The 22,782-nt window shown below is 41.7% G+C and overlaps 1 protein-coding gene and 1 long non-coding RNA gene across 12 annotated transcripts in view; one reads left to right on the top strand and one right to left on the bottom strand.

Moving 5' to 3' along the window:
- The first annotated feature begins 331 nt into the window (after nt 1–331).
- LOC112826557 (uncharacterized) lies at nt 332–22,756 on the top strand. Its single transcript, XR_003208979.2, has 3 exons — nt 332–1,082; nt 20,249–20,347; nt 20,585–22,756. It is a non-coding gene; the product is annotated as an uncharacterized lncRNA (long non-coding RNA).
- The window catches only part of LOC112826556 (glutamine amidotransferase-like class 1 domain-containing protein 3, mitochondrial), a 59,258-nt gene continuing 38,940 nt past the window's right edge, over nt 2,465–22,782 (bottom strand). For 3 of the 11 annotated variants that reach the window (XM_073894427.1, XM_073894431.1, XM_073894421.1), the window contains one exon: nt 2,465–6,868. Coding sequence is in view for 2 of the 11 variants with exons in the window: in XM_073894421.1 (XP_073750522.1) it covers nt 6,665–6,868 (204 nt within the window). In the remaining 9 variants the exon portion in view is untranslated. Of the gene's footprint in view, nt 6,869–7,267; nt 7,408–8,261; nt 8,325–12,940; nt 13,116–15,378; nt 15,490–18,394; nt 18,480–20,230; nt 20,358–22,782 lie in introns of those variants that run through there. The other 8 variants (XR_012378759.1, XM_073894422.1, XM_073894428.1 and 5 more) reach the window with 7 other exon arrangements.

The following is a 22,782-nucleotide window of genomic DNA, read 5'->3' as shown; positions in this document are numbered from 1 at the left end:
CTGCCCTGGTCGGTTGTGTTGTTGCTGAAAGTCCTCAACAGCCGGCAACAATGTGGAGGGAGGAAGGGGCCGCCCCAGTCCGGAGGCGGCCAGATAGTGCTGACGTTAACGAGTAGCCTCGAAAAAGCCCAAGAAACAAAAAAACTCACCTCACTCTCCAGCCGTAGAACTGTCACCGATAGTTAATTTTCTGGGTGAAGAGGCAAACTCATTGGTTGAGAGACCTCAAGGTAGGAGGAAATGAGCTGCAGTGGCCACGGGAGAACTTGGGTGCGCTCGGTGGCGCGTTCCCCTGAGGATGGAGGCCAGCCTGCCGGGCGAGTAGGGAGGCCGAAGTAACCAATCCGCCTGCCGCGCCCTTTCAGCCTTCGCTGAATCTCGCCGCAAAACAAGGAGGTTTTACGGATCTAACGTAACTTGGAAAAACCACCTTTCAGCCCCTGCGTGTTTCTCCTCCCGAAGGTCCAGGTGCGCCTGCTCTCTCGTGCACCGCGGTCATTCCAGGCCGTCCTCTGTCTCAGGCCTTTGTACTTGGGAAGGCCTTCCCTAGATCCCACCTGTGCTGTAACTCCTCCCTCCACGTTTGCATTCATGGGGCACGCGGCAGCCCAGAGCACTCCTTCTCCCGCACCGCCCCAAGCCTTCCCTGGCTTCCCAGGCCGAGGAGCCCTCTCGATCGCTCCCTCCACGTGCCAGCCTACCCAGGCCCAACACATTCTGAAATTTCTTATTTGTGGTGATTATCTGACCCTGACTTCGGAAAGTAAAATATAGCGCCACTGAGCACTACAGAACGAGGACAGAAGAGAGGGCGGTGAAGGATGTTAAGAAATCACCGTGTCAATGACTACGTGTTGTGCACCTCTATTTGCCAGCGCCAGATCGTGAAGAATGCAAGGTTGAATCTGATCCACAGCGCTTTCCGTGTAGCTCAGTAGGCAAAGGGTCAGAAGTCTGAGCAGTTGTCAGATCAGTTTGAAGTACGGACCGTCAGTCAGGATAAATCAGGGGAGATCTTTGTTCTCGATAAAAATGTTTACCCTTGTTGTAACTACCCAATGAGCTTTACAATCTTCTCATGGGTAAGTGTCATTTTTACTTTGAAATGTTTATGTCTGCTGAACAATTATCTCATTCATGTCAGAATGCTGAAATATGATCAAGCCCCAAACCAGCTCACTTAATTGCAAGTACAGACTTTGATGCTGAATATATTTGACCGTTCTTTTTTTGTTTGTTCTTTGGGAGAAATAATAGATGACACAAAAAGTCCCAAGTTCCAATGTTGAATTTCTAGATGGTTGTGCTACTATTTGGCATATCAGTGTCACGAGACTGACAAAACCAGTCTCTTTTCTATAAACCCCAGAAAAGCCTTCTTTCTGTACATATTTTTATATCATTACTTTGTTCATTGTACCGGCAGATCCTTTCAGTTCTGCCCTTAAAATACTTCCAGACTATTAACAAGTTCTTCCCTCCCACAGCTCCCCACCCACCACCCTGGACCAAGCCACCCATCATCTCTTACCTGGATTATTGCATTATTGTCTGCTAACTGCATCCCCCTTTGTCCCCTACAATATTTTATCACCAGAACAAAAGGAGGGATCCTCTTATAACCTAAATCAGATGTCTCTGTGCTCAAAGCCTCCCAGTGGCTTCCCATCTCACAAAAGAATAAAAAACAAACTCCTTTCATTGGCCTACAAGACTCTACAGGATTGGAGCTGCCCCCCGCCTCCCCAGCACCTCTCCACCCATCTGCTGCCACTCACCCAGCAGTTTGCTGGCTTTAGCCACTTCAGCCTCCCCACTGTTTGCTCAGGACCTTTGCACTCCCTATCTCTTTTGCTAAAAGGCTTACCCTCCCCCACCTTATCTTCCTCACCTTCTTCAGGTGCCTCCCTCCTCACCTTCTTCAAAACTGCAGCAAGACCTTAATCACTTTATTTAATATAGCGCAGCCCCACCCAAGCAGCTTCCCTTTCTGTTTTCTGTTTCCCTGCATTAGAATGCAAACTCCAGGAGTTCAGGGAGTTTGCTTGATTCATTAGCACATCCCCAGTGCCTAGAATAGGCATATAATAGGCATATTCAATAAGTATCTGTTGCTCACTTGCTCATTTGACCAATATACATTAAGTGCCTTGTACTCAGTGTGTTAAAACATAATCTCTGCCTTCTTGGAGCTTAAAGTGTTGTGAGGAAGAGAGATAATAAGTATATAGATAGGTAAGTCCACTTTAGGTAGAGATAAATGCCATGAAGTAAATAGAATTGTGAAATGAGATAGAGGGACTGAGAGTGGAGATACTATGTATAGACTGGCCGGGAGGGCCTCTCCATGAAAGTGACATTTGAGCTGAATGACAAGAAAGAGAGAACCATGAGCAGTCCTGGAGGAAGAGCATTCCAGGCAGAGGGCAAAGCAAGTTAAAGGCATCTAGGTAAGGAATGAGCTTGGTACATTTCAACAGTATAAGTTTATCTGTGGTTATCATCTGCTTGTATTATCATCGGCTTGTATCTTGTGAATCTTCAAAGTACCCTTGAAGAGATCAGTATAAGCTCAAATGTGAGAGATACTGCATGCCTACACACCGGCAGCATACTACCTTCAGTCTCTACCAACTGACATAACCCGTTCATCCACCACAAGCTAGTCCTACTGCAGGAAGCCATTGGTATTTCTTCACAGAAGTCTAGGTTGTGCATGAGGGGCATAGTGATGAAGGACACAGGTGATCTGAGACTGGAGAAATACTTTTCTGGCCAATTTGGTATGTTCTATTTCTTGTCTGTTGGTTAGTATCATGAAATTCAAGAAGTGTAACTGGGGAGCTTTAATGCTGGGACTTAAGGGCCTGCGTGTTTATAAGCGAAGGGAGGGCCATAACTCTGGCTTGCGTATGTTAATATACTTAAGGTAAGGGAGGAGTTGGGAAATCGCCAGCTCTGTGTCTAGTCTCAATCCAGTTTCTGGTGACGGGTAGATGGATGGTCATTGTTCCTTTGCAAGTGACTCGTTGCACTTTCCTAAATAAGAGACGGTGCTTTGTCCTTTTGTCCTAAAGCGTTAAGGTATGGGAAACCTCTCTGACCCACGTTCCTATCCGATTTGTATCTCCCCCCACCTACCACCTTCTCTTCCAGTCAACTTCCCACCCCACTGCGCCCCCCATGCACTTGGCAAATATTCTGCACACTAAAGATCTGAGCAAAGAAATGAGGATGGTTATGAGAAATATAAAGTTAAAAGGGGAGGAAGAGCTGGGTGAAATGAAGTGAGCGCCTCGGAGGACTGAATAAACTCAACATGAACGATCAGTAAGCTGTAAGACACCACTCGAATGTCAGAACCCCGATTTTCCACCGCCTGTCAGAGGGCCTGACAAGCCTCCGCAATAAATACCGAAGGAGTAAACGAATGGCAAAAACACTGAAATGAATGCTCTGAGGAAAGGGGAGAAGAGACAGAATCAGAAATTACCCCAAATAAATGTTTCATTCATTTATCATCCTTCCAATGTGTGTGAATCCCTTCTGAACGCAGCCTTTAAAATTCATTGACTTGTTGCTTTCAGAAAAAGAAAAGAATTGGATGCTGAACTTGAAGTAAAGCAGGGAATAAAAGAGTCTCAATAAAGATCCAGCAAAATATACACCAATATCTAATCCTTAAAAAAGAGAGAGAAAATGTTAAATGAGGGACATAGCCAAAGTCTAGGACATGGCCTAGAAAATGAAGGAAATCCCAACATCACTATGATGTGACTTTTATAGTTAATAGAACCAAACACAGGAAAAAAATTAATAATGTTGGAAATTTTTTAATTTTTAATTTCCATATCCTTATAAATAGTGTCTGAGACTTTTCCCAGAAACAATTAGTAATATAACAGCAGGCTCCATATAGCACTATGTGCTGACCCTGTTAGATCCATCCATGGCATTAGCACATTTCATCTTTGAGGCTAGTACTATAACTACCCAATTTTTAGAAGATCATATGAGCAAATGAGTGGTGGAGCTGGGATTTGAACCCAGGCAATCTATTTCAGAATTGATGCTTTTTTTTTAAGATTTTATTTTTCCATTTGAGAGAGAGAGAAAGAGAGAGAGAGAGCATGAAAGGGGGAGGGTCAGAGGGAGAAGCAGACTCCCTGCTGAGCAGGGAGCCCCAAAGCAGGACTTGATTCCGGGACTCCAGCACCATGACCTGAGCCGAAGGCACATGCTTAACCAACTGAGCCACCCAGGCGCCCCAGAATTGATGCTTTTAAATGCTGTCTTTTCTAGCTTCTCACTTCTACAAAAGCTTTACATATATGAAGGAAAGCGGTTCTATTATTTTCCCCACTTTACTGATGAGGTACCCAAGGCAAAGGGAGGTTAGGTAACTTGACCAACATAATGCAGCTGTTTATCCCTGCCACGGGCAGAAATGGTGCTCTAGTGTCCCTGTGCTTGTGAGCTCCTGGACTGGTGACTGAAAACTCAAAATAGTTGCTGTGAAAGAACTAGGATTAGGCAAGAGTGAAATCCTTGGCTCTCACTTCTGCCTTCTATGGATAGCACAGTCTTGCCTCCAGGAGGCATCTCCAAGGACATATTTGACCCCGCAGACAGAATAGACCCACTATTGCCCTACTCTTCGCCCAACCCAGTCCCACACGTGATAAATAAGATTTCATTCGTGGCCTTTGAAAATACCATAAAGGTTTGCAAAGCATCAGCTTCTTAGTATGTTTACTCCGATCTCATTACTCTAGACAAGGATAAAGTGAGCTGGTGAAAAGTGCTGAGACCCAGGCTCTCGCACTCCAGAGCAAGCAGTACCCACTGGTCTTCTGGGGCTTGTGAGATCGAACAAACGGGTTCTACTGGTGGCTTTACATATCAAACCGAGCACAGAAGTAACTGGACCTCACACACACGGGTGACTCTGGGATTTCTCACCAAGGCTAATTATTAACACCACTGGTGTTTCCTAAGAACTTGAAGGCCTTGGTTTCAGACTGTGGGACTTCACCAGGAGGTTAACGATGAGTGAGTTACCACATTCTATTCCAGTGCCCCACTGTTTTGAGGGCTTTCGTACTGTCAGCTTCACTTGATTATTACCACAGTGTCGGCAAGTGTCATTCAACAGTGTCCCAAATGCGGAAGGAAGCTCAGAAAGGTTAGATGACTTCCCCTGCCCCTCAGGCAGCAACAGAATGCAAACGGTGCCTCTCAGGGAGCTGGATGCAGGGCAGGGATGCCAACAGAGGCTTTGTGACTCGACATTCAGTGCTCTTCCAGCTTTTCAGCAGCCCTGTCAAATCTACTCAATTTCACGCCCCACATGAGGATTGTCATTCAAAATAATCACCTTGGAGACTATATGCTTATTTGGGAAATGTCAGAATCGCTCACCATTTTTGGCATATCTGTTAGGAATTTTCTTCAGAGCCAGTTTAGACAAGAACATCATTGCGTTACTGTATACGTATGCCAAATTTGGGGTCAATCTCTTTACAAGCCTGTAAAACTAGGCACCTCACTGCAGGACAGACCCACGTGTCTGAGAATAAATTAGGACAAAACCAGTTTTCACGAGCGTGAAACCAAGATGATGATTATCAGGTATTCACCTTTTGACACGGGGCTTTAAGGATCTCATCCCCGGAGTTCTCTGTATGCTGAATAGTATTGAGGTTAGGTTTTGCAGAAGGAAGAAGGGCTGATTCAACCGCAGAGATTTTAATATGTGGTTCCAGAAAGTCTGCATTTTTCACTGTGAGGTTTGGACAAGAAGCCAAGCCACTGGCTAGACTGTAATGGGCGACTTCTTATGTAATTGTAAGATCATTTGTTTGATATAATTAAGTGAGGGGAGGGACGTTTCCCTAATTTGCTTTCCAGTTACTGCGGAAATATGCATGATATTTCACAGTAAGGAAATGGCCTCAAACTCTGCTAAACTTTAAATTGATATTGCCCATTATGATTTATGTTTAGAAAATAAGTTTCTTTTCCTCAAGTATATGAGAAAATCATACACTTTGGAGTTGGATGAACCTGTACGCTTCTCCTGGCTTTGTTATTTAAAATGTAAGATTTGGGGCAAAATTATTTAAATATCGTGAACTTCAGCTCTTTATCTTAAAATAGAGCAAAAATGCCGGACTCTTGTGAGATTAAATACGATAGAAAGCACTGCATTTTACAGTGTCTGGCACATAATGGGCACATCATAAACATCAGTTTCTACTGCCACCTTCCTGTTCCTGTCTCTACCCCGCTTCTGTAATCCCAACAGTTCCTTGCTAAATGTGCTTACCTTGAGAGTTTTATTACTCTGTCTCTTGGATGACCTCTCTAGTAGTATCAGTAGTGTCTAAAATGGGCAAGGTAAATGGCATTTCATCTGCTGTTCCCTCTTCTTCCCAGAAGTCAGTCATTTCCAAGATAAATTTGCTCTCTGGTTCAAGGATTTAGCCAAAATCTAGACAGTTTGGAAGTTTCAGTTTCAGGGCTTGTCATCCTAGACTTTGCAACTCAGGTGAACAATTAATAAAATAGCTTAGTTTTATTCCGAACTAGTTCAGCCACTGGCAACACCTGGGAGGAAGAGTCTAGGTAGCAGTGGGCAGAGGTAAGGCGGCGTAAAGGGAGTCTAAGGAAACTCCGGGTGTCCTGAATATCCAAAGATGGTGACTCCCTCTCCGTGCCCAGCCCAGGAGCCTAAGCCTGGAAGTGATGAAGAACCAGGCCTGAAGAGGACAGGGCAGCAAGAGTACCAACTCAAGTGGCAACTGGGGTGTTTCCCTGCAGCGCCCATGGTACAGTGGACCCACAAGAGGCAAAACACGTGTGTACCCTGCAAAGGAAACAGAAGTTTTACATTGATTGTAGCAGACATTACTGGAAGAGATATTAACAATATAACAGAAGTTACATTGCATTCTTTACATTGCGTTCAACATCCCTTTAAATATTTATAAAGCACCTACTATGTGCCTGATTTTGTTGGAAGCCACAGTAGCTCCAGAGGTCAAAATGGCTCATCAGAATCTGCACAATATCAGAATGACTGGCCAGCAGGGGGGGCCGTTGGGAGTTTCATGTGTCACACAGGAACATTATAGGGAAGGAAGATACCTTCCTGTGTCAGGTTCTCCAAGAGAAAAGAATCAATAGGATGGATATCTAGATCTATGTCTAAATATCTATCATTCGAAAGATAAAGAAAACGATTAATTTTAAAGAATTAGCTCACATGATTGTGGGGGCTGGTAAGCCCAAAATTTTTGTAGAACCAGCAGCCTGGAGTCCCAAGCCTTGAGATGGAATTCATTCTTCTTTGGGAAACCTCAGTGTTTGGTTCTCTTGACCTTCCATTTATTGGATGAGGCCCATCTACGTTATGGAAGATAATCTCCTTTACTTAAAACCGAATAATTGTACTTTTTTTTTTTTTAAGATTTTATTTCTTTGTTTGCCAGAGACAGAGCACAAGCAGGGGGAGCGGCAGGCAGAGGGAGAAGCAGGCTTCCCGCCGAGCAGGGAGCCCGATGCGGGACTCGATCCCAGGACCCCGGGATCATGACCTGAGCCGAAGGCAGACGCTTAATGACTGAGCCACCCAGGCATCCCTGAATAATTGTACATGTTAAGCACATCTTCAAAATACCTTCACAGCAACACTGGACCAGCGTTTGACTAAACAATTGGACACCATAGGCTAGCCAAATTGACACAAAAAATTAACCACCACACCTTCCCAATAGTGTCATAGTACGTGAACCTGAGCTTCTTTTGAGGAAAGATGGCTGTCGATCAGCAAGAAGCCACAGCTTCATAAGCTATAAAGAACTGAAACTACATGCATGTTAGTGAAAGAGCATTCTCAGCCCCCTTAGTCACTTGTTCTTATGATCAGGCGCTCTTCAGACAGACTTGAGGAGTCCAAGCTGTTTGTGAAGAGACGAGCCCCAGTGGTCTCACCCTCGGCTGTGTAGCTTAGGGACAGGAGGAAACCCTCTCCTGCATTTACAGGCCATAAACCCAGGTAAAGTATGTGTGTGGATACACTGCACTGTATCTAAATGCTCACTTCTTAATGAAGATATTCTTTATTATTAATTCCTCTATTATGTATCATTTATTTATGATTCTGTTAAGGAGGCATAACGAGATCACAGGGGAAGAAAGCATTTCATAACTAATATGACAATGCCCAGTCCCCTCCAAAAATCACTTTTCACACCCACCTGTGTACCTTTCTATGTCTTCAGTCTCTAGGCTGTATATGAACAGAGTGTTGAAGGACTGACCTTTTCTACCCATGAATGAGAGACAATGTTGTTCAGCTTTCCAAGGAAAGAAAAAAGATAGTTCCCAGAAAGTAAAGACTAGAAACTTGACCTCCTCCTCTAAAAAATTCCAGAATGGATTCTTAAATAGATTGTTCATGGACTTTTTAGAGAGAGAACTGACCTCTGGAAACAATAACAGCTCACTTTCACTAAGTCATCTCTAACAAAACACTTTTCCTTCTTGGGCTGCATTGCTAATCTCATGCAATGTAGTAAGACTGTATCACAGTATACTATATTTTTATAAGATATTTGACAGCTCAATCATAATATCTTTTTGGACAATTTAGGGAGAGAGGCTGGATTTTAATATCAATTACATGGGCCCATTGTTGGTAACAGAGGTCTATTCAAGATTGATGATGAATGGAACAATGTCAAACTAAAGAGAAAGGAGTAGGAACAAGGTTCTGTTTTCTACTCAACTTTTATCAGCAAATTAAATGAATATGTGATAATCATGTTAACAAAATTTTTAGATGACACATATCTTGCTGGGCTTACTAATCCAACAAATATGGAATTAACATTCAAAATCATCCACATAGGCTTCAGTAACAACAAACAAGAGATAAAGTAATAGGGATAAATGTATATCATACAGTTGTATAAGATGCAGCTTAGCAGAAGTTCATGTGAAAAATTATCTGGGACTCAGCATCAGTTGCAAGTTCAAGAAGCCAATAAGAAATAAATAAAATCTTAAAAAAAAAAAAAGAAGCCAATAAGATGGAATATCTGTAACACACACACACAGACACACCAAATACAATAGCTTTTAAAATTTGGAAAGGACTCTAGAAATTATTCAAATCAAATCCCTCATTTTATAAAGAAAAGCTGAACATGCAATCATAGAAACACAATAACTGATAGTAAAACCGGTATTTATGTCTTACTGTAGACATCACCATCTTGAGTTGTTTTTATTGTCTTGATTTGCATTTCCCTGATGACTGGTGATGGTGAGCACCTTTCATATACCTTTTCATTGGCCATCTGGATGTCTTCTTTGGAAAAATATTCAATTCTTTTGCCCGCTTTGTAGTCGAGTTACTTGTTTTTTTGCTATTAGGGTATAGAAGTTTCTTACGTGTTTTGGATATTAAGCCCATATCAGATATATGATTTGCAAGTATTTTCACCCATTCCATAGGTTGCCTTTTCATTTTGTTGATTTTCCCTTTTCTGTGCAGAAGCTTTTTAGTTTGATATAGTCCCACCTGTCTGTTTTTTCTTGTATTATCTAAATATCCATTGATGGATGAATAAAGAAAATGTATATATATATAAAATGAAATATTACTCAGCTTTAGAAAAAGAAGGAAATCATGCCATTGGGACATGGATGAGCCTGGAGGACATTATGCTAAGCGAAATAAGCTAGACACAAAAGGACAAATACTACATGGTATCACTTACATAGTCAAACTCATAGAAACAGAGCAGAATAGTGGTTCCTAGGGGCTGGGAGTAAGGAGAAACAGAGAGGTGTTAGTCAAAGGGCACAAAGTTCAGTTATACAAGATGAATAAGTCCTTAGAGGTCTATGGTACTGTTTAGTGCCTAGTACTCAAAATTTTGCTAAGAGTGTAGGTTTTATGTTGTGTTATCACAAATAATAACAATAAATAAAGAAAAAGAGTTATTGCCATTGGCAAAGGTTATTTCAAAGAGTATAAGCAAGATTTTGAGGAATCCAAAAACAATAGAATGGCAAGACTTTTTTTAGTTTAGCCTAGAATATAGTAGAATCGCCTAGAAGGTAGTACTGTTTGAGGCAGCGTGGCAGCTGTAGTCTTCCCAATACCAAACAGCAAAACTAGGTTCTGCAGGTAGAAGTTAAAACGGAAAAGTTCAGGTTTAGCTCATGAAAACCTTTTGAACTGAAACCACCCATTGATGGGAAATGCCACTTCAACAAGAACTGTGTTCCCATTCCTGCGATAGATCTAAGCTGTAGGCCCACTGAAGACAAGTGACATAAAAGGGATTCATAATTTGGGTTAAGAAGCTGCACTAGATGATATACTTCCTTTATATTTCTTTCTCTTTTTTTTAAGATTTATTTATTTGACACAGAGAAAGAGCACAAGTAGGCAGAGTGGCAGGCAGAGGGAGAAGGAGGCTTCCCGCCAAGCAGGGAGCCCGATGCGGGGCTCGATCCCAGGACCCCGGGACTGTGACCTGAGCCGAAGGCAGATGCTTAACCGACTGAGCCACCCAGCCGCTCCTTCCTTTCTATTTCTAAGATTCTATAATTTCAGAGAATTGCCTCACCAACTTCTTATGCAAAAGTAAACAGGTTTGTTTTTTTTCTAATCTCCTCTCCCATTTTCAGGGATCAAACCTTGATTTAATACCTCTAATTTTAGAGAACTTACAATCATAATCAATAGCTAATATGTCTTATACATTCCCCATATGCCAGGATACATGGCAAACAGTAGACTAGTGATGCCTTATATGTCCACATACCCAGTGATTACCAGATTGAAAGAAAAAAAAAAGGCAGAATTTTCTTCTTGTTAAATCTTTGACTAAATGTGAAGGCAATACTCTCATTATTATCAAATATTTCCAAAGTGTTTTATAATCATTTTTATTCCTTTACTTAAATAAATCAAACCATACAAGTATAACAAGTGAACATTTACTAATAAATCTACTTTTATAAGTACATTACAGTGGAAGTAAAAACCTATTAAATAATATGGTGCCAATCCACATAATTTAAATCATTTTATTGCACAAATTGATTTTTTAATTATATTGGTTTCTCACCTGTTCATTCTACTAAAACCTTTTTTTTAAGATTTTATTTATTTATTTGATAGAGATAGAGAGAGGGAGAGCACAAGCAAGTGGACTGGCAAGCAGAGGGAGAGGGAAAAGCAGGCTCCCCGCTGAGGAAGGAGCCCGATGTGGGGCTCAATCCCAGAACTCTGGGATCATGACCTGAGCCAAAGGCAGCCACTTAACCAACTGAGCCACCCAGGTGCCCCTCATTCTACTAAAATCTTATATTATTGAGCCCTTATGCTGGATGAAAACTGAGGCAATCATTATGTATTTGGCAAAATCCATAGAATTATACAACTCAGAGTAAATCCTAATGTAAAATATGGACTTCAGTTTAAACTAATGTATCCATTGGGGTGCCTGGGTGGCTCAGTCGTTAGGCGTCTGCCTTCGGCTCAGGTCATGATCCCAGGGTCCTGGGATTGAGCCCCGCATCGGGCTCCCTGCTCCGAGGGAAGCCTGCTTCTCCCTCTTCCACTCCCTCTGCTTGTGTTCCCTCTCTTGCTATGTCTTTCTCTCAAATAAATAAATAAAATCTTAAAAAAAAATAAACCAATGTATCCATCAGTTGTCACATCAATTGTAACAAATACACTACACCAAAGGAAAACACAGAAGAAACTTCGGAGGTGGGAATATATGGGAACTCTTTGTACTTTCTATTCATTTTTTCCGTAAACCTAAAACTGCTCTAAGAAATGAAGTCCGGTAATTTAAATAAAAAAAAAATTGAAGCAGTCAGGGACACCTGGGTGGCTCAGTCGGTTGAGCCTCTGCCTTGGGCTCAGGTCATGATCCTGGAGTCCCAGGGTCAAGCCCCACATCAGGCTCCCCACTCAGTGGGGAGTCTGCTTCTCCCTCTGACCCTTCCCTTTCTCATGCCCCCCCCAAATAAATAAATAAAATCTTTAAAAAGTAAAATAAAAAAATGAAGCAGTTAAACTTTCATCAGCCCTTTGATTATTTACGCTTAAGTCATGCCCCCAAAGGGTCTATCACCCTACATTTATCACTGTTTGCAAATATCTCAGCCATAGAAATATAGAGATACTAAAGATAGAAAGAAGCAGCTTTCATTTATCTCAGGAATTGTCCCAGTGTGTGACGTCATCACAATCTGGAAGCTTAGCTTTCCCCTACCCAATTTAACACAGGACCAGGTGTTTTTAATATATCCCAAGGAGAGTGGGAGAGTTGTTCCATGAATTTTATACATATTTGGACTATCCAATCCCTTTTCCTGATAGAATCTCCATCATCCTTCCAATTCTTCTAGCCTTCTAGCTAGACGTTATATCAGCCCTTCCCAAACTGCCCCAAGTATCTGTGTTGTTTGGACAGTGGAAGTAGCGGGTCTCCAGGCATTACGCTTCCACCACGTGTAAGGCCCTGCGCTGTGTTCTGAGGATACAGCTGTGTGCAAGGCAGGCCGCCTTCTAGCCTCAGCAGAGAAGGCAAACATTACACAAATTTTACGATAAATAAACAACCCTCTGTTTATCACATTCACAGTGTCCATGCAAGAAATATCAATTGAATGAATGAATGAATTCAACTGATTAAGAACCTGGATTCAGTTTAACGTTTCCTTTCTACCTACTACCTAGAAAACGTTTTTCTAAGAAAAAATAATAGCATAGACAGAATAACGCATGCATATCCAAACCACTTAAACTGAAGATGTTTAAAACATTGGTATAATCATTTAGTTGATGTCCTAAGTTTCAAATAAGCCTTATTTTTTTTAATTTAAGAGGAATATTTTTCCCTAGTTAGCAGCTTCAAGTAACCAGATGATTATCCTGCGTGTTTTCTCAGAGCACCCCAGGAAGGCTAACTATGTGTGTTAGGTATTTAAATGTTCTGATCAAACCTTCCGATGTTCAGTTCAGAGGAGGAGCGAGGGAACTCTGTTCTGTCAGCAGGATAAGGAAATAGCCATGCACCCTGTACAAGAACATCAAAAGGCATATGTGTTTGTTTGGTTTTTGTGCCAACTACTTTCAGCTACTCAGGTGAGGCTCAGAGTTGGACGTACCCAGGGAAGGAGTGGACGCATCCAAGTGGTGCAAGGAAGGAAATGGGGATGTGAGTGGGGCCTTCTCAAAATAGCACTTAAAGACATGGGATTACACTTCACTATTCTTTTCTCCTCAAAAGAGGAGTTCAGGGAGCCCATAGCGCATATAATGGGGTTTCTAACCAAGAGGGAATAATGGAAAGATCATTTCCCACCTCTCACTTTTGCTGTCTCTCAGTGTGTCTCTAGCCTCCTTTATTAACATGACACACCTGGATCCTGCCGCTTTGGGTCTACCTGAAGAACAGAGCCTTTTCGGCTTCCTCTGGTTTAATCAATATTCTTTTCACTTCAATTCTCTTTCGACCTTCAAAAGTAACCTTTGTGGGTGACTTGTACTCTTGCTGGTGTGAAAGGGGCTGAATTGCTGGATTTGCTCATCATGTTATTTCTATCTCTGTCTGTCGAAACCCTAAAATCCTATCTCCAAAGTTAGAGCAAAAAGCAGGTCCTTATTCCTCTAATCAAAATAGTTCCTTGACAGGGAAACAAGACTCAAGAGATACGAGTAAAACAAAAACCAGTGTCGATTATATTTCCAATGATCCAATTACAATGAGATGTGCTGGTAACCCAGAGGAAGGCAGGCACCTGTCCAGGTGTCCTGCCCAACACTCCCACATCAATCTCTGGCCCAAACTCAGTCATGTGGCCACGTCCTGCCTGCAGGACTACCAGGCGATGGACAGCACAGCCACCGACAAGTTCAAGAACACATCTATCCAGACAGTGGAACATTTTTGTCCACTTAGTCTCAAGGCATGTGAAAGTCACCAAAGGATCCTTCTATTCATATTTGTCATCCTGCTCAAATGAAAGAGGATCCTGGGAGCTGTCACTATGCCAATTCTCTGCTTACAAATCTGACTCTCCTTCTCTTCCTTGCCAGCCCCACTTCATCCTAAACTTCAAGCCTTCACAACATAGAGGCCATTCCATTTTATTTTTGTATCTGAAATACATAAGCTTGCTCAATAAAAGTTTGCGTGAGTGAGTCAGTGAGTGGATGGGTGAATCTGAAGGAAGACGTGAAGAAATATGTTCCAAGTATCTAATCTGCCCAATTGGCTTATTTTGTGTTTTTTTAATCACAATTTATTTAGCTTTTAATTTTTTCCCACCTCAAATTTTTTATCCATTGGGAGGGAAATTTTTAAAATTTAATATTTAGAATTGCTGAATTTTCAATCCGATGCCTTGACAAAACTTTTCCTCAAAAAGGTCCAGTGGACATAAATAGGAGGGTGGTTTATGTCCTCTTTATCTTCAAAAATGTTTACGATGTGCTTATCCACAAGCACTGGGTGGGAGAAATCCTTCCAGAAAAGCTAAACAAATAGGGATCCTATCAGCTACTTATCATCTATCTCAAGACATTTAGCATGAGACTATAAACAGATTCCATACATTTTCCTCCTTCACAAATACAGATCAATAATAAGGCCTTTGGGTGATTTGTAATATATAATAACTTCAAGTTTTGTGTTTTTTATTATCTCACATGTAAAATTGTTTAGATATTATAATATGCCACCTTTCTGGGGAGAAATCATGGTCATGTCAATTGTCTTTTTAATGAGATTATAACCCCATAGCTTCGCTTCATGAATATGAATTAATAGCAACTAGAGGTATTGATAGTCTAGTTTTCTGAAATGTGGTATGGGGTGATACTGCAGAAAGCGGGGATAAGCTTCACTTTCTACAAAATGTTGAATGCTTGGCCAACCATTTTCAAAGTACTGTATTGTTACACTGATGAGTAAATATGCAAGGTGAAGTTTTAGCTTGTTTAAATAGCGGTCAGGAAACAAAGGACTCAGTTGGTTTTGCATCTATCTTGCTTTTGAGCCTGGAGATACGTATGTGATGGAGGAAGAGTAGCACCTAGTGGTAAAAAGTATCAGCTGCACCCACCAAGTAGCTGACTGGAAGTGTTGCAGAAAGTAGTTCAGCCACATTTTAGAAAAATGCATTTTATATTTCAGACATTTTAAATGCTGGCATCTTCAATTACTCAGATGGGTGTTTATCATGTCAATTACAGATCTGAGTCAACTTTATATGCTTGAATATTTCCAGATAAAATGTAGAGATGATCAATATATCCAAGAATTTAGAAAAAGACACTAGGGGTACCTGCAAGACTCAGTCGGTTAGGTGTCAGACTCTTTCTTCATCTTGGCTCAATTCTTGATCTCAGGATTGTGAGTTCAGGTCCCATGCTGGGCATGGAGCTTACTTTGAAAAAAAAAAAAAAGACCCTAAACTTTCCAAACATTTCATGGGTACCTAAATTATGTATGGTAAAAGGTGCAGGTTAGATTTTTTTTTTTTTTTTTTTTTGACAGGGACACAGCGAGAGAGGGAACACAAGCACGGGGAGTGAGAGAGGGAGAAGCAGGCCTACCACAGAGCAGGGAGCGCGACGCGGGGCTCGATCCCAGAACCCTGGGATCATGATCTGAGCCAAAGGCAGACGCTTAACAACTGAGCCACCCAGGCGCCCCAAAGGTGCAGGTTAAAATAGTATATTTCTTAGATGACCTCAGATTTTATTTAACAATTATCTAAGTCTACTAGTATATTTGAGCAAAAGAATATTGCTTTCTTAATCAATGAGTTAGTATTTCACTGAGATTATTTGAAGAACTTGAAAGTACATTTTTTTTTTAAGATTTATTTCTTTATTTGAGAGAAAGAGCAGGGAGAGAGGCAGGGGGAGAGGATCCTCAAGCAGACTCCCCCCTGTGCTCAATCCCAGGACCCTGAGATCATGATCTGAGCCGAAATCAAGAGTCAGACATTTAACCAACTAAGCCACCCAGGTGCCCCGAAAGTACATTTAAATAGCTATTCTGAAATTCTCTTTTCTTTCAGTGATGGATAAGCATAACAGTATTTTACATCCTTTGGACATAAGATAAATTAATAATTGAGGATTAAAAACTTGTATAATGGAAACTAATTTTAATTATATAGCTTAGAGTTAGGTTGACATTGACAGAGATAAGGAGAAACCGTTGGTAAAATTATGAATAATCATTTGTATATACCTTTATTCCTAAATTAAATATAAATTCAACTAAAATTTTATTCCCCTAGTGGCATATAATCATAAGAGTACATCATTTGTCCATGAGACCCTGATAGGAAAAGACAGAATCGTGAAATTCAAATTACACTTACATAAACATTTTGTTTTGATTCCCCAGGCTCCTTTTTCTAGTAGCAGACACCACACACACACACACACACTCTCTCTCTCTCTCTCTCTCTCTCTCTCTCTCTCTCTCTCACACACACACACACACACTCAGGCCAGTCATCATATCCTGCCCATTGTCCTTCAGGATTATTCCAAGGTTGTCCATTCAAAGTGTAGCTTCCAGCAGAGATATCCTCAACCAAAGCTGGAAGGGAAGTCCCTTCTTTCCCCTTAGGTGGGCAACTGTAAGGGGCAATGCTCCAGCCACAAGAAGCTTCTTGCAGCAGAAAACAAAGTCAAATAACAAGACAAATAGCCCTTAAGGCATGAGTCTCTCTTTCTGGTTGCTGAGGTCTCTGGCTCCTGTTTTAAGTTCCTGTTTCTCTTCCCATAAATCTCTTTGAGACAAAATCTACTTTGAGATATGTTTCTGCAAGCTGAAGAGAACTGACTCATACTGCATTTCTAAAATAAGGCGTAGCTCGGCTCATGCTACCGCCCTGGTCAGAAAATCTCCATTGCTCTCCATTGCTTGAAAAATAATCTCCAGGGTGCCTGGGTGGCTCAGTGGGTTAAGCGACTGCCTTCGGCTCAGGTCGTGATCCTGGAGTCCCAGGATCGAGTCCCGCATTGGGCTCCCTGCTCAGCAGGAAGTCTGCTTCTCCCTCTGACCCTCTTCCCTCTCATGCTCTCTCTATCTCATTCTCTCTCTCAAATAAATAAATAAAACCTTTAAAAAAAAAAAAAAAGAAAAAGAAAAATAATCTCCAAGCACTTCTGGCTTTGATTCAGCTCTAATCTACCTTTCCAGCCTCATCTCATTCAATCTAGTGAAACTGAATTATTTCTTATTTCTTCAAAACACCTACAATTTATGTTTATTCACTCTGCCCCAGGAAAATCATTTTCTATCTCCAGACACCCCAGTTTCCACCTTCTGAATTTGTATCCACTTTTAAGATCAACCACAAATGACTCATCTTCTATAAACCCTTCCTCATTACTCCATGAATCAGTTAAGGTGAGGGTCTGCTACCTATAAATGAAAATCTAAAATTATAATGGTTTAAAGAAGTGAGAAATTTAATTCTTGCTCACTTTGTAAAAGGAGCCTGGAGGTAGGCATTCCTGGGCTGTTACAGCAACAGCACGGACATCAATGTACTAGTGTTCTATGTGTTCTATGCTACATAACAAACTAGCACTAACTCAACAGCTTGAAACAACACACTTTTATTATCTCACAGTGTCTGTGAGTGAAGAGTCTGACTTTGGCTTAGCTGGGTGGCCTCACAAAGCTGAAATCAAGGTGTTGGCTGGGCTGCATCATCATCAGGAGACTGGGGGGACAATCCACTTCCAAGCTGCCTCAGAACTGAATTGTTGGCAGAGTTCATTTCTTTGTGGCTATAACCTTTGTGGAGCATTACTTTTTCAAGACCAGCAAGTGAGCAAAAAGAGTCTCTGCTGCTTGGAATCTCTGAATTCAGGGAAGGCATAGGCCCTCTTTTAAAGATTCCCCTGATTAGGGCAAGTCTACCCAGAATAATCTCCCTTCTGATGAACTGGAAGTCAACTGATTAGGGACCTTAATTACATCTACGAAATCTTTCACCCTTGCCATATAATGAAGTGTCACTGTGGGAGTGATAGCCCATCTCCTTTGCCATGTCCCATTGCTTAGAAGAAGCAAGTCATGGGTTCCATCTTAACCCAATGGGAGGGGATTCTATAAGGTCATGACTCATCAGGGGCTACTTAGTATTGTCCACACAAGCAGGGACCTGGGTCCTCAAGTTTTCTACTCTACCCTATCACTAGCTTCCATCCTCAAGTTTCCCTCATGATGGAAGAAGGTGCTAAAGCTCTACCCATCATGTCCTCCTAACATACTGCAGAGATGAGGAAAGAAAGAGCAAGAAAGAGTATTCCTCCCACCTGAGTCAGTTGCCGGTAAGCAGAACTCCCACATGTTCACTTAAATCTCTTTAGCCTCGGCTGCTGGCAATAAGAAGAGCATTATCTGTAAAGGAGTTATTAAGAAGCAATAAAACGGACTTAAAGTCAGCCTGCTTTTTATTGTTACCATCCACTAGCAAGTCTAAACAATCCAGTGATAGAACACTCCTTCCCAAAAAACATTTTGTTGGTGGTCTAAATTCTAAACAATCGGTGTGATTATGGTTGAGTTTTAAATAATACACGTGGGGGCGCCTGGGTGGCTCAGTTGGTTAAGCAACTGCCTTCGGCTCAGGTCATGATCCTGGAGTTCCGGGATCGAGTCCCACATCGGGCTCCCTGCTCGGCAGGGAGTCTGCTTCTCCCTCTGACCCTCTTCCCTCTCGTGCTCTCTATCTCTCATTCTCTCTCTCTCTCTCAAATAAATAAATAAAATCTTTAAAAAAAATTAAAAAAAATTAAATAATATACGTGGGGCACCTGGGTGGCTCAGTCAGTTATGTGTCTGCCTTCAGCTCAGGTCATGATCTCAGGGTCCTGGGATAGAGCCCCACCTCTGGATGGCTCCCTGCTTAGCAGAGAGTCTGCTTCTGCCCCTCCACCCTCATGCTCTCTCTCTCAAATAAATAAAGTCTTTAAAAAAATAATAATATATGTGCAAGTTTCAAATTAACACAGTTTTATTACTTATCCTCCATTGAGTATTCTACTTGGAAATTAATTCAAAGAACTCCCAACTTACCTCCCTTCACACAAGAACTTGTCTATTTCAAGAGTACATTCATATGCTTTAGAATCTTCCAACTCCCGGGACGCCTGGGTGGCTCAGTTGGTTGAGCCTCTCTGCCTTCAGCTCAGGTCATGATCTCAGGGTCCTGGGATCAAGTCCCCACATCGGGCTCCCTGCTCAGAGGGAAGGCTGCTTCTCCCTCTCCTCCCCACCTGTGCTCTCTGTCACTCTGTCTCTCTCTCTCAAATAAATGATTAAAATCTTAAAAAAAGAAAAAAAAAGACTCTTCCAAGTCCCCTCCAGGCAGTTTGTGCCTTCAGCTCCAGTGGAACGACACATCCCTGCATTAAAACGGCAGATTCCAAGTAAACAATGATAGTACAGGAAAGAAATAGAAACGGAATTACTTCAAATTCTTTCATTCTGTGTAACTGCTCAGAGTTGTTATTTTGTGTTTAAATTTAAAACACAGAGAGTGCAAACTGAGAGGTGTACTGTTTTTGTTTGGTGACTGCAAATTTTAACTTATGTATGAAATGTATGAAATATTTCACTTCACGGTGATGATTTAAAATTAAAGTATTTTCTTTCTTTCCTTTTTTTTTTTTCCAAGTAGGCTCTACGCCCAATGTGGGGCTCGAACTCAAGGCCCGAGATAGAGTGGCATGCTTCACCCACTGAGCCAGCCAGGCACCCCTTTCTTTTCAATTGTTAGTTATTTCTAAACTGAAGAACAAATTCAAAAAATGAAACATCACGTCAGTGGTCAATTTAGTAGGTGCTTAATTTTTGCAGATGTTTTGGTTTTATTAAATTTTGTTTAACTTTTATTAACTTTATTAGTTACTATAATGTCATCCATGACTATGACAAACAATTATGAGATTAATGGGTTTTTTTCTTTCTATTTCATTATTCCTGACATATCTATGGAGCTCAGTGACCTTGACCTATCTTTCTAGAAAATAAATAAGTATAATGAGTAACTACAGAACTAAAGTAGCATGCTTTGCTGAACCCAGTTTTGAGATGGAGAAATCTCAACTTCCTATACTTCTGAGTTGAAAAGAGAAAAAAAACCTCACCCTGCTTTCTCCTCTCAGGTGCCCCAACGCCAGTATCAACATCAGGCTGTATCAACGCCAGTATCAAATTCAGGACTGAATAATCTGGCCATGACTGTACCATCTCCCCCAACACAGGTGAGCTTTCCTAGGTGTGAGTCAAAATCAAGCCATTATTCACTCAGTGATAAACTGGGTGAGTGAGGAAGAGAAACTGAAAAAATTTCTTGGAAGGCAGCTATGCTCACCACTATACCACCAATTCCTGAACGTGGGAAATAAATTTTGTTATTTTTAATGGACAGGAAGATTGCTATGGTTTAAAAACTTGACTTTTTTCTTTTTTTTTTTTTTTCTTTTGCCTGTGCTCAACAGTAGTTTGGAGGCATTCAGGCTCGACCTTTTAGCGAAGTGCAAGTACTCCATCGATTCAGCGGAGACTTTTGAAGGACGAATTCTCACCTTCTTTGGAATAAGCAGGCTATGTTAACCAGGGACAAGGGGTGGGGGCCACACAAAAACCCCACCCTGGAAATTCTTTTCTCAGAATTACACAGGTTGGAACTGTATCCTGGAACCTCATTCTCAACAGATAGTTGCCCAGTAGAGCAAAACACACTGTCTCGAAAATCCAATAACAAAATGTTCATTCAGTGCGTTATCATACCTCCCGAGATAACAAAGGACATCAAATCATCATCAGCTCTTTCTGCCCAGGCAATTCGTATAGCTCCCTTCTCCTTCTGGGCCCGCAGAAGGAGACCACCCACTTCAAAGTCAGCACCACTGGGTTATTTCCAGAAGAGGGCAGAGGGATGTGGGTAGTAGTACTGGTTTGTGATTTTCTGTAATTCTGACATTTGGTTGCCCCAAATGCCTCCTCAATTAATCTGGGGAGAGGGCTGGAACAGAAATGGCTCGAGCCCACTAGACTGTGGTTGGCCCCAGGGGGCGCAACCCTCTGTTCAGACGTTCACAATAAAAATCCAGGGACACACTGGCCATGACAAGGACAGGGTCAATGTATGGACATTCTCAAATGCAATACTTGGTTATTTCATTGTGCAAGAAAACATGATTATGCATTTCAAAATTAAGTCATTTCTATATTTTAAATTCGTATTAATAGAAATTGAATGCTATTTATTTAAATAACTTTTAATAAATGTTATTCTCAGTAATATTAATGTTATTTACTAAATAATAATGAATGTCATGTGTTAAATAATACTTATTTAATATGATATAAATAATATACACTGAATAAATGTTATTAAATGATAACACACTCAATTTTAAAATCAAGCATCAAATCTTCAATGTGCTAAATACAAATAGTTAAGTCAAATGCAAATGGAAAAAGAATAAAGCAGGCTGCATTCTGGAGTTAACCCAGTGAGGATATGTATCCCCACAACAGTGAGGATAAGATATGTATGTTCACTTCAAACCTCCTAACCTTTCCCCACAGCAGTGGGTCGGGGCGGGGGAAGAGGGTATTGGAGAAGCTGCATGGAAACCTCACAGGAGCACCTCCTCTGCTTTGCTGGGTTCTGATTCATTTTGTCGCTGACCTGCCTCCCAAGTTCTCTGGGTGAAGAGATACATAGTCCATGTTGAGCCAGCAGAGAAGAAGCAAGCCAGTCAATCGCTTCTCGGCCTTTTGGCTAAGATCAAGTGCAGCAAGCCAGTCAAACCAGAGGAAAATAAGTCTGGTGGCTCTGCCTCAGAGCCTACCCATTCCTTCCAGGATTTCTCAAAATGGTTCTCTCTGGCTCAGAAGAGATTCCCGGCTTCCGGACACTCCTGACAACTAACACTGTGGCAGATGCTCCCAAGACTGCAATTTGAGAAACTCTGACCTTTTAAACAAACTGAACGTGAGATTGTCTTAACACGATAGAGTAAAACAATGCTTTAATGGTGGGGTTTGGGTTATTGAATGTATTACGCCAATTTTTCTATTACCTAGTGGAGAGAGTATAATGGAGTCCCTCATGTCAAGCAGGGGCCTGTGTCAAGCAATGACACAAGCAGGTAAGGTCCTGCAGCTACAAGACTTGGCAGGACCAGCGTCAGCCCACACCCCAGAACTGATAACGGGCAGAATCGGCGGACGTCTGCAGAGACCCAAAACTGATTAAATCCCTTTAAAAGGGGGTGGATTTGGGCAGCAAATTGTCAGACGCCTCAGACCTGAGCCCTCTATGTCTGACCACTTAAAAAAAGGCAACTGCCGCCCAAGGCTCTGCCGGATGGATCTCCGCACAGAACCGAGAGCCTTCCCTGCTTACACATCAGAAGCCGGCCATCGCTCGGAGCTGTGTCCCCATTTGCTCTTCTCCAGTTTCTGTAATCTCAGGTGTTCCTTATACTGACTTCTTCTATGCCCATAAAATATAGCCACCATCCCCTTTAATAAAAAAATACCTTCAAACGCCCCTGCATCCCCCTTTATTCTGTTTCACAAAGAAGCCCCTCGGAATAGGAATAATCGTAAGCAGCCGGTCATGTCCACCACGCCCCCACTGCTTCTCCCTGCCAGCTGCTTCCTGCCCCATCACTGCCCTGAA

This window comes from Callorhinus ursinus, unplaced genomic scaffold, assembly GCF_003265705.2.
Source record: "Callorhinus ursinus isolate GAN/ISIS: 27379988/994484 unplaced genomic scaffold, GSC_fseal_2.0 scaffold7, whole genome shotgun sequence".
Lineage (NCBI taxonomy): Eukaryota > Metazoa > Chordata > Mammalia > Carnivora > Otariidae > Callorhinus > Callorhinus ursinus.
Note: the sequence above shows the minus strand (reverse complement) of the source record. Positions and strands in the feature narration are given on the sequence as shown.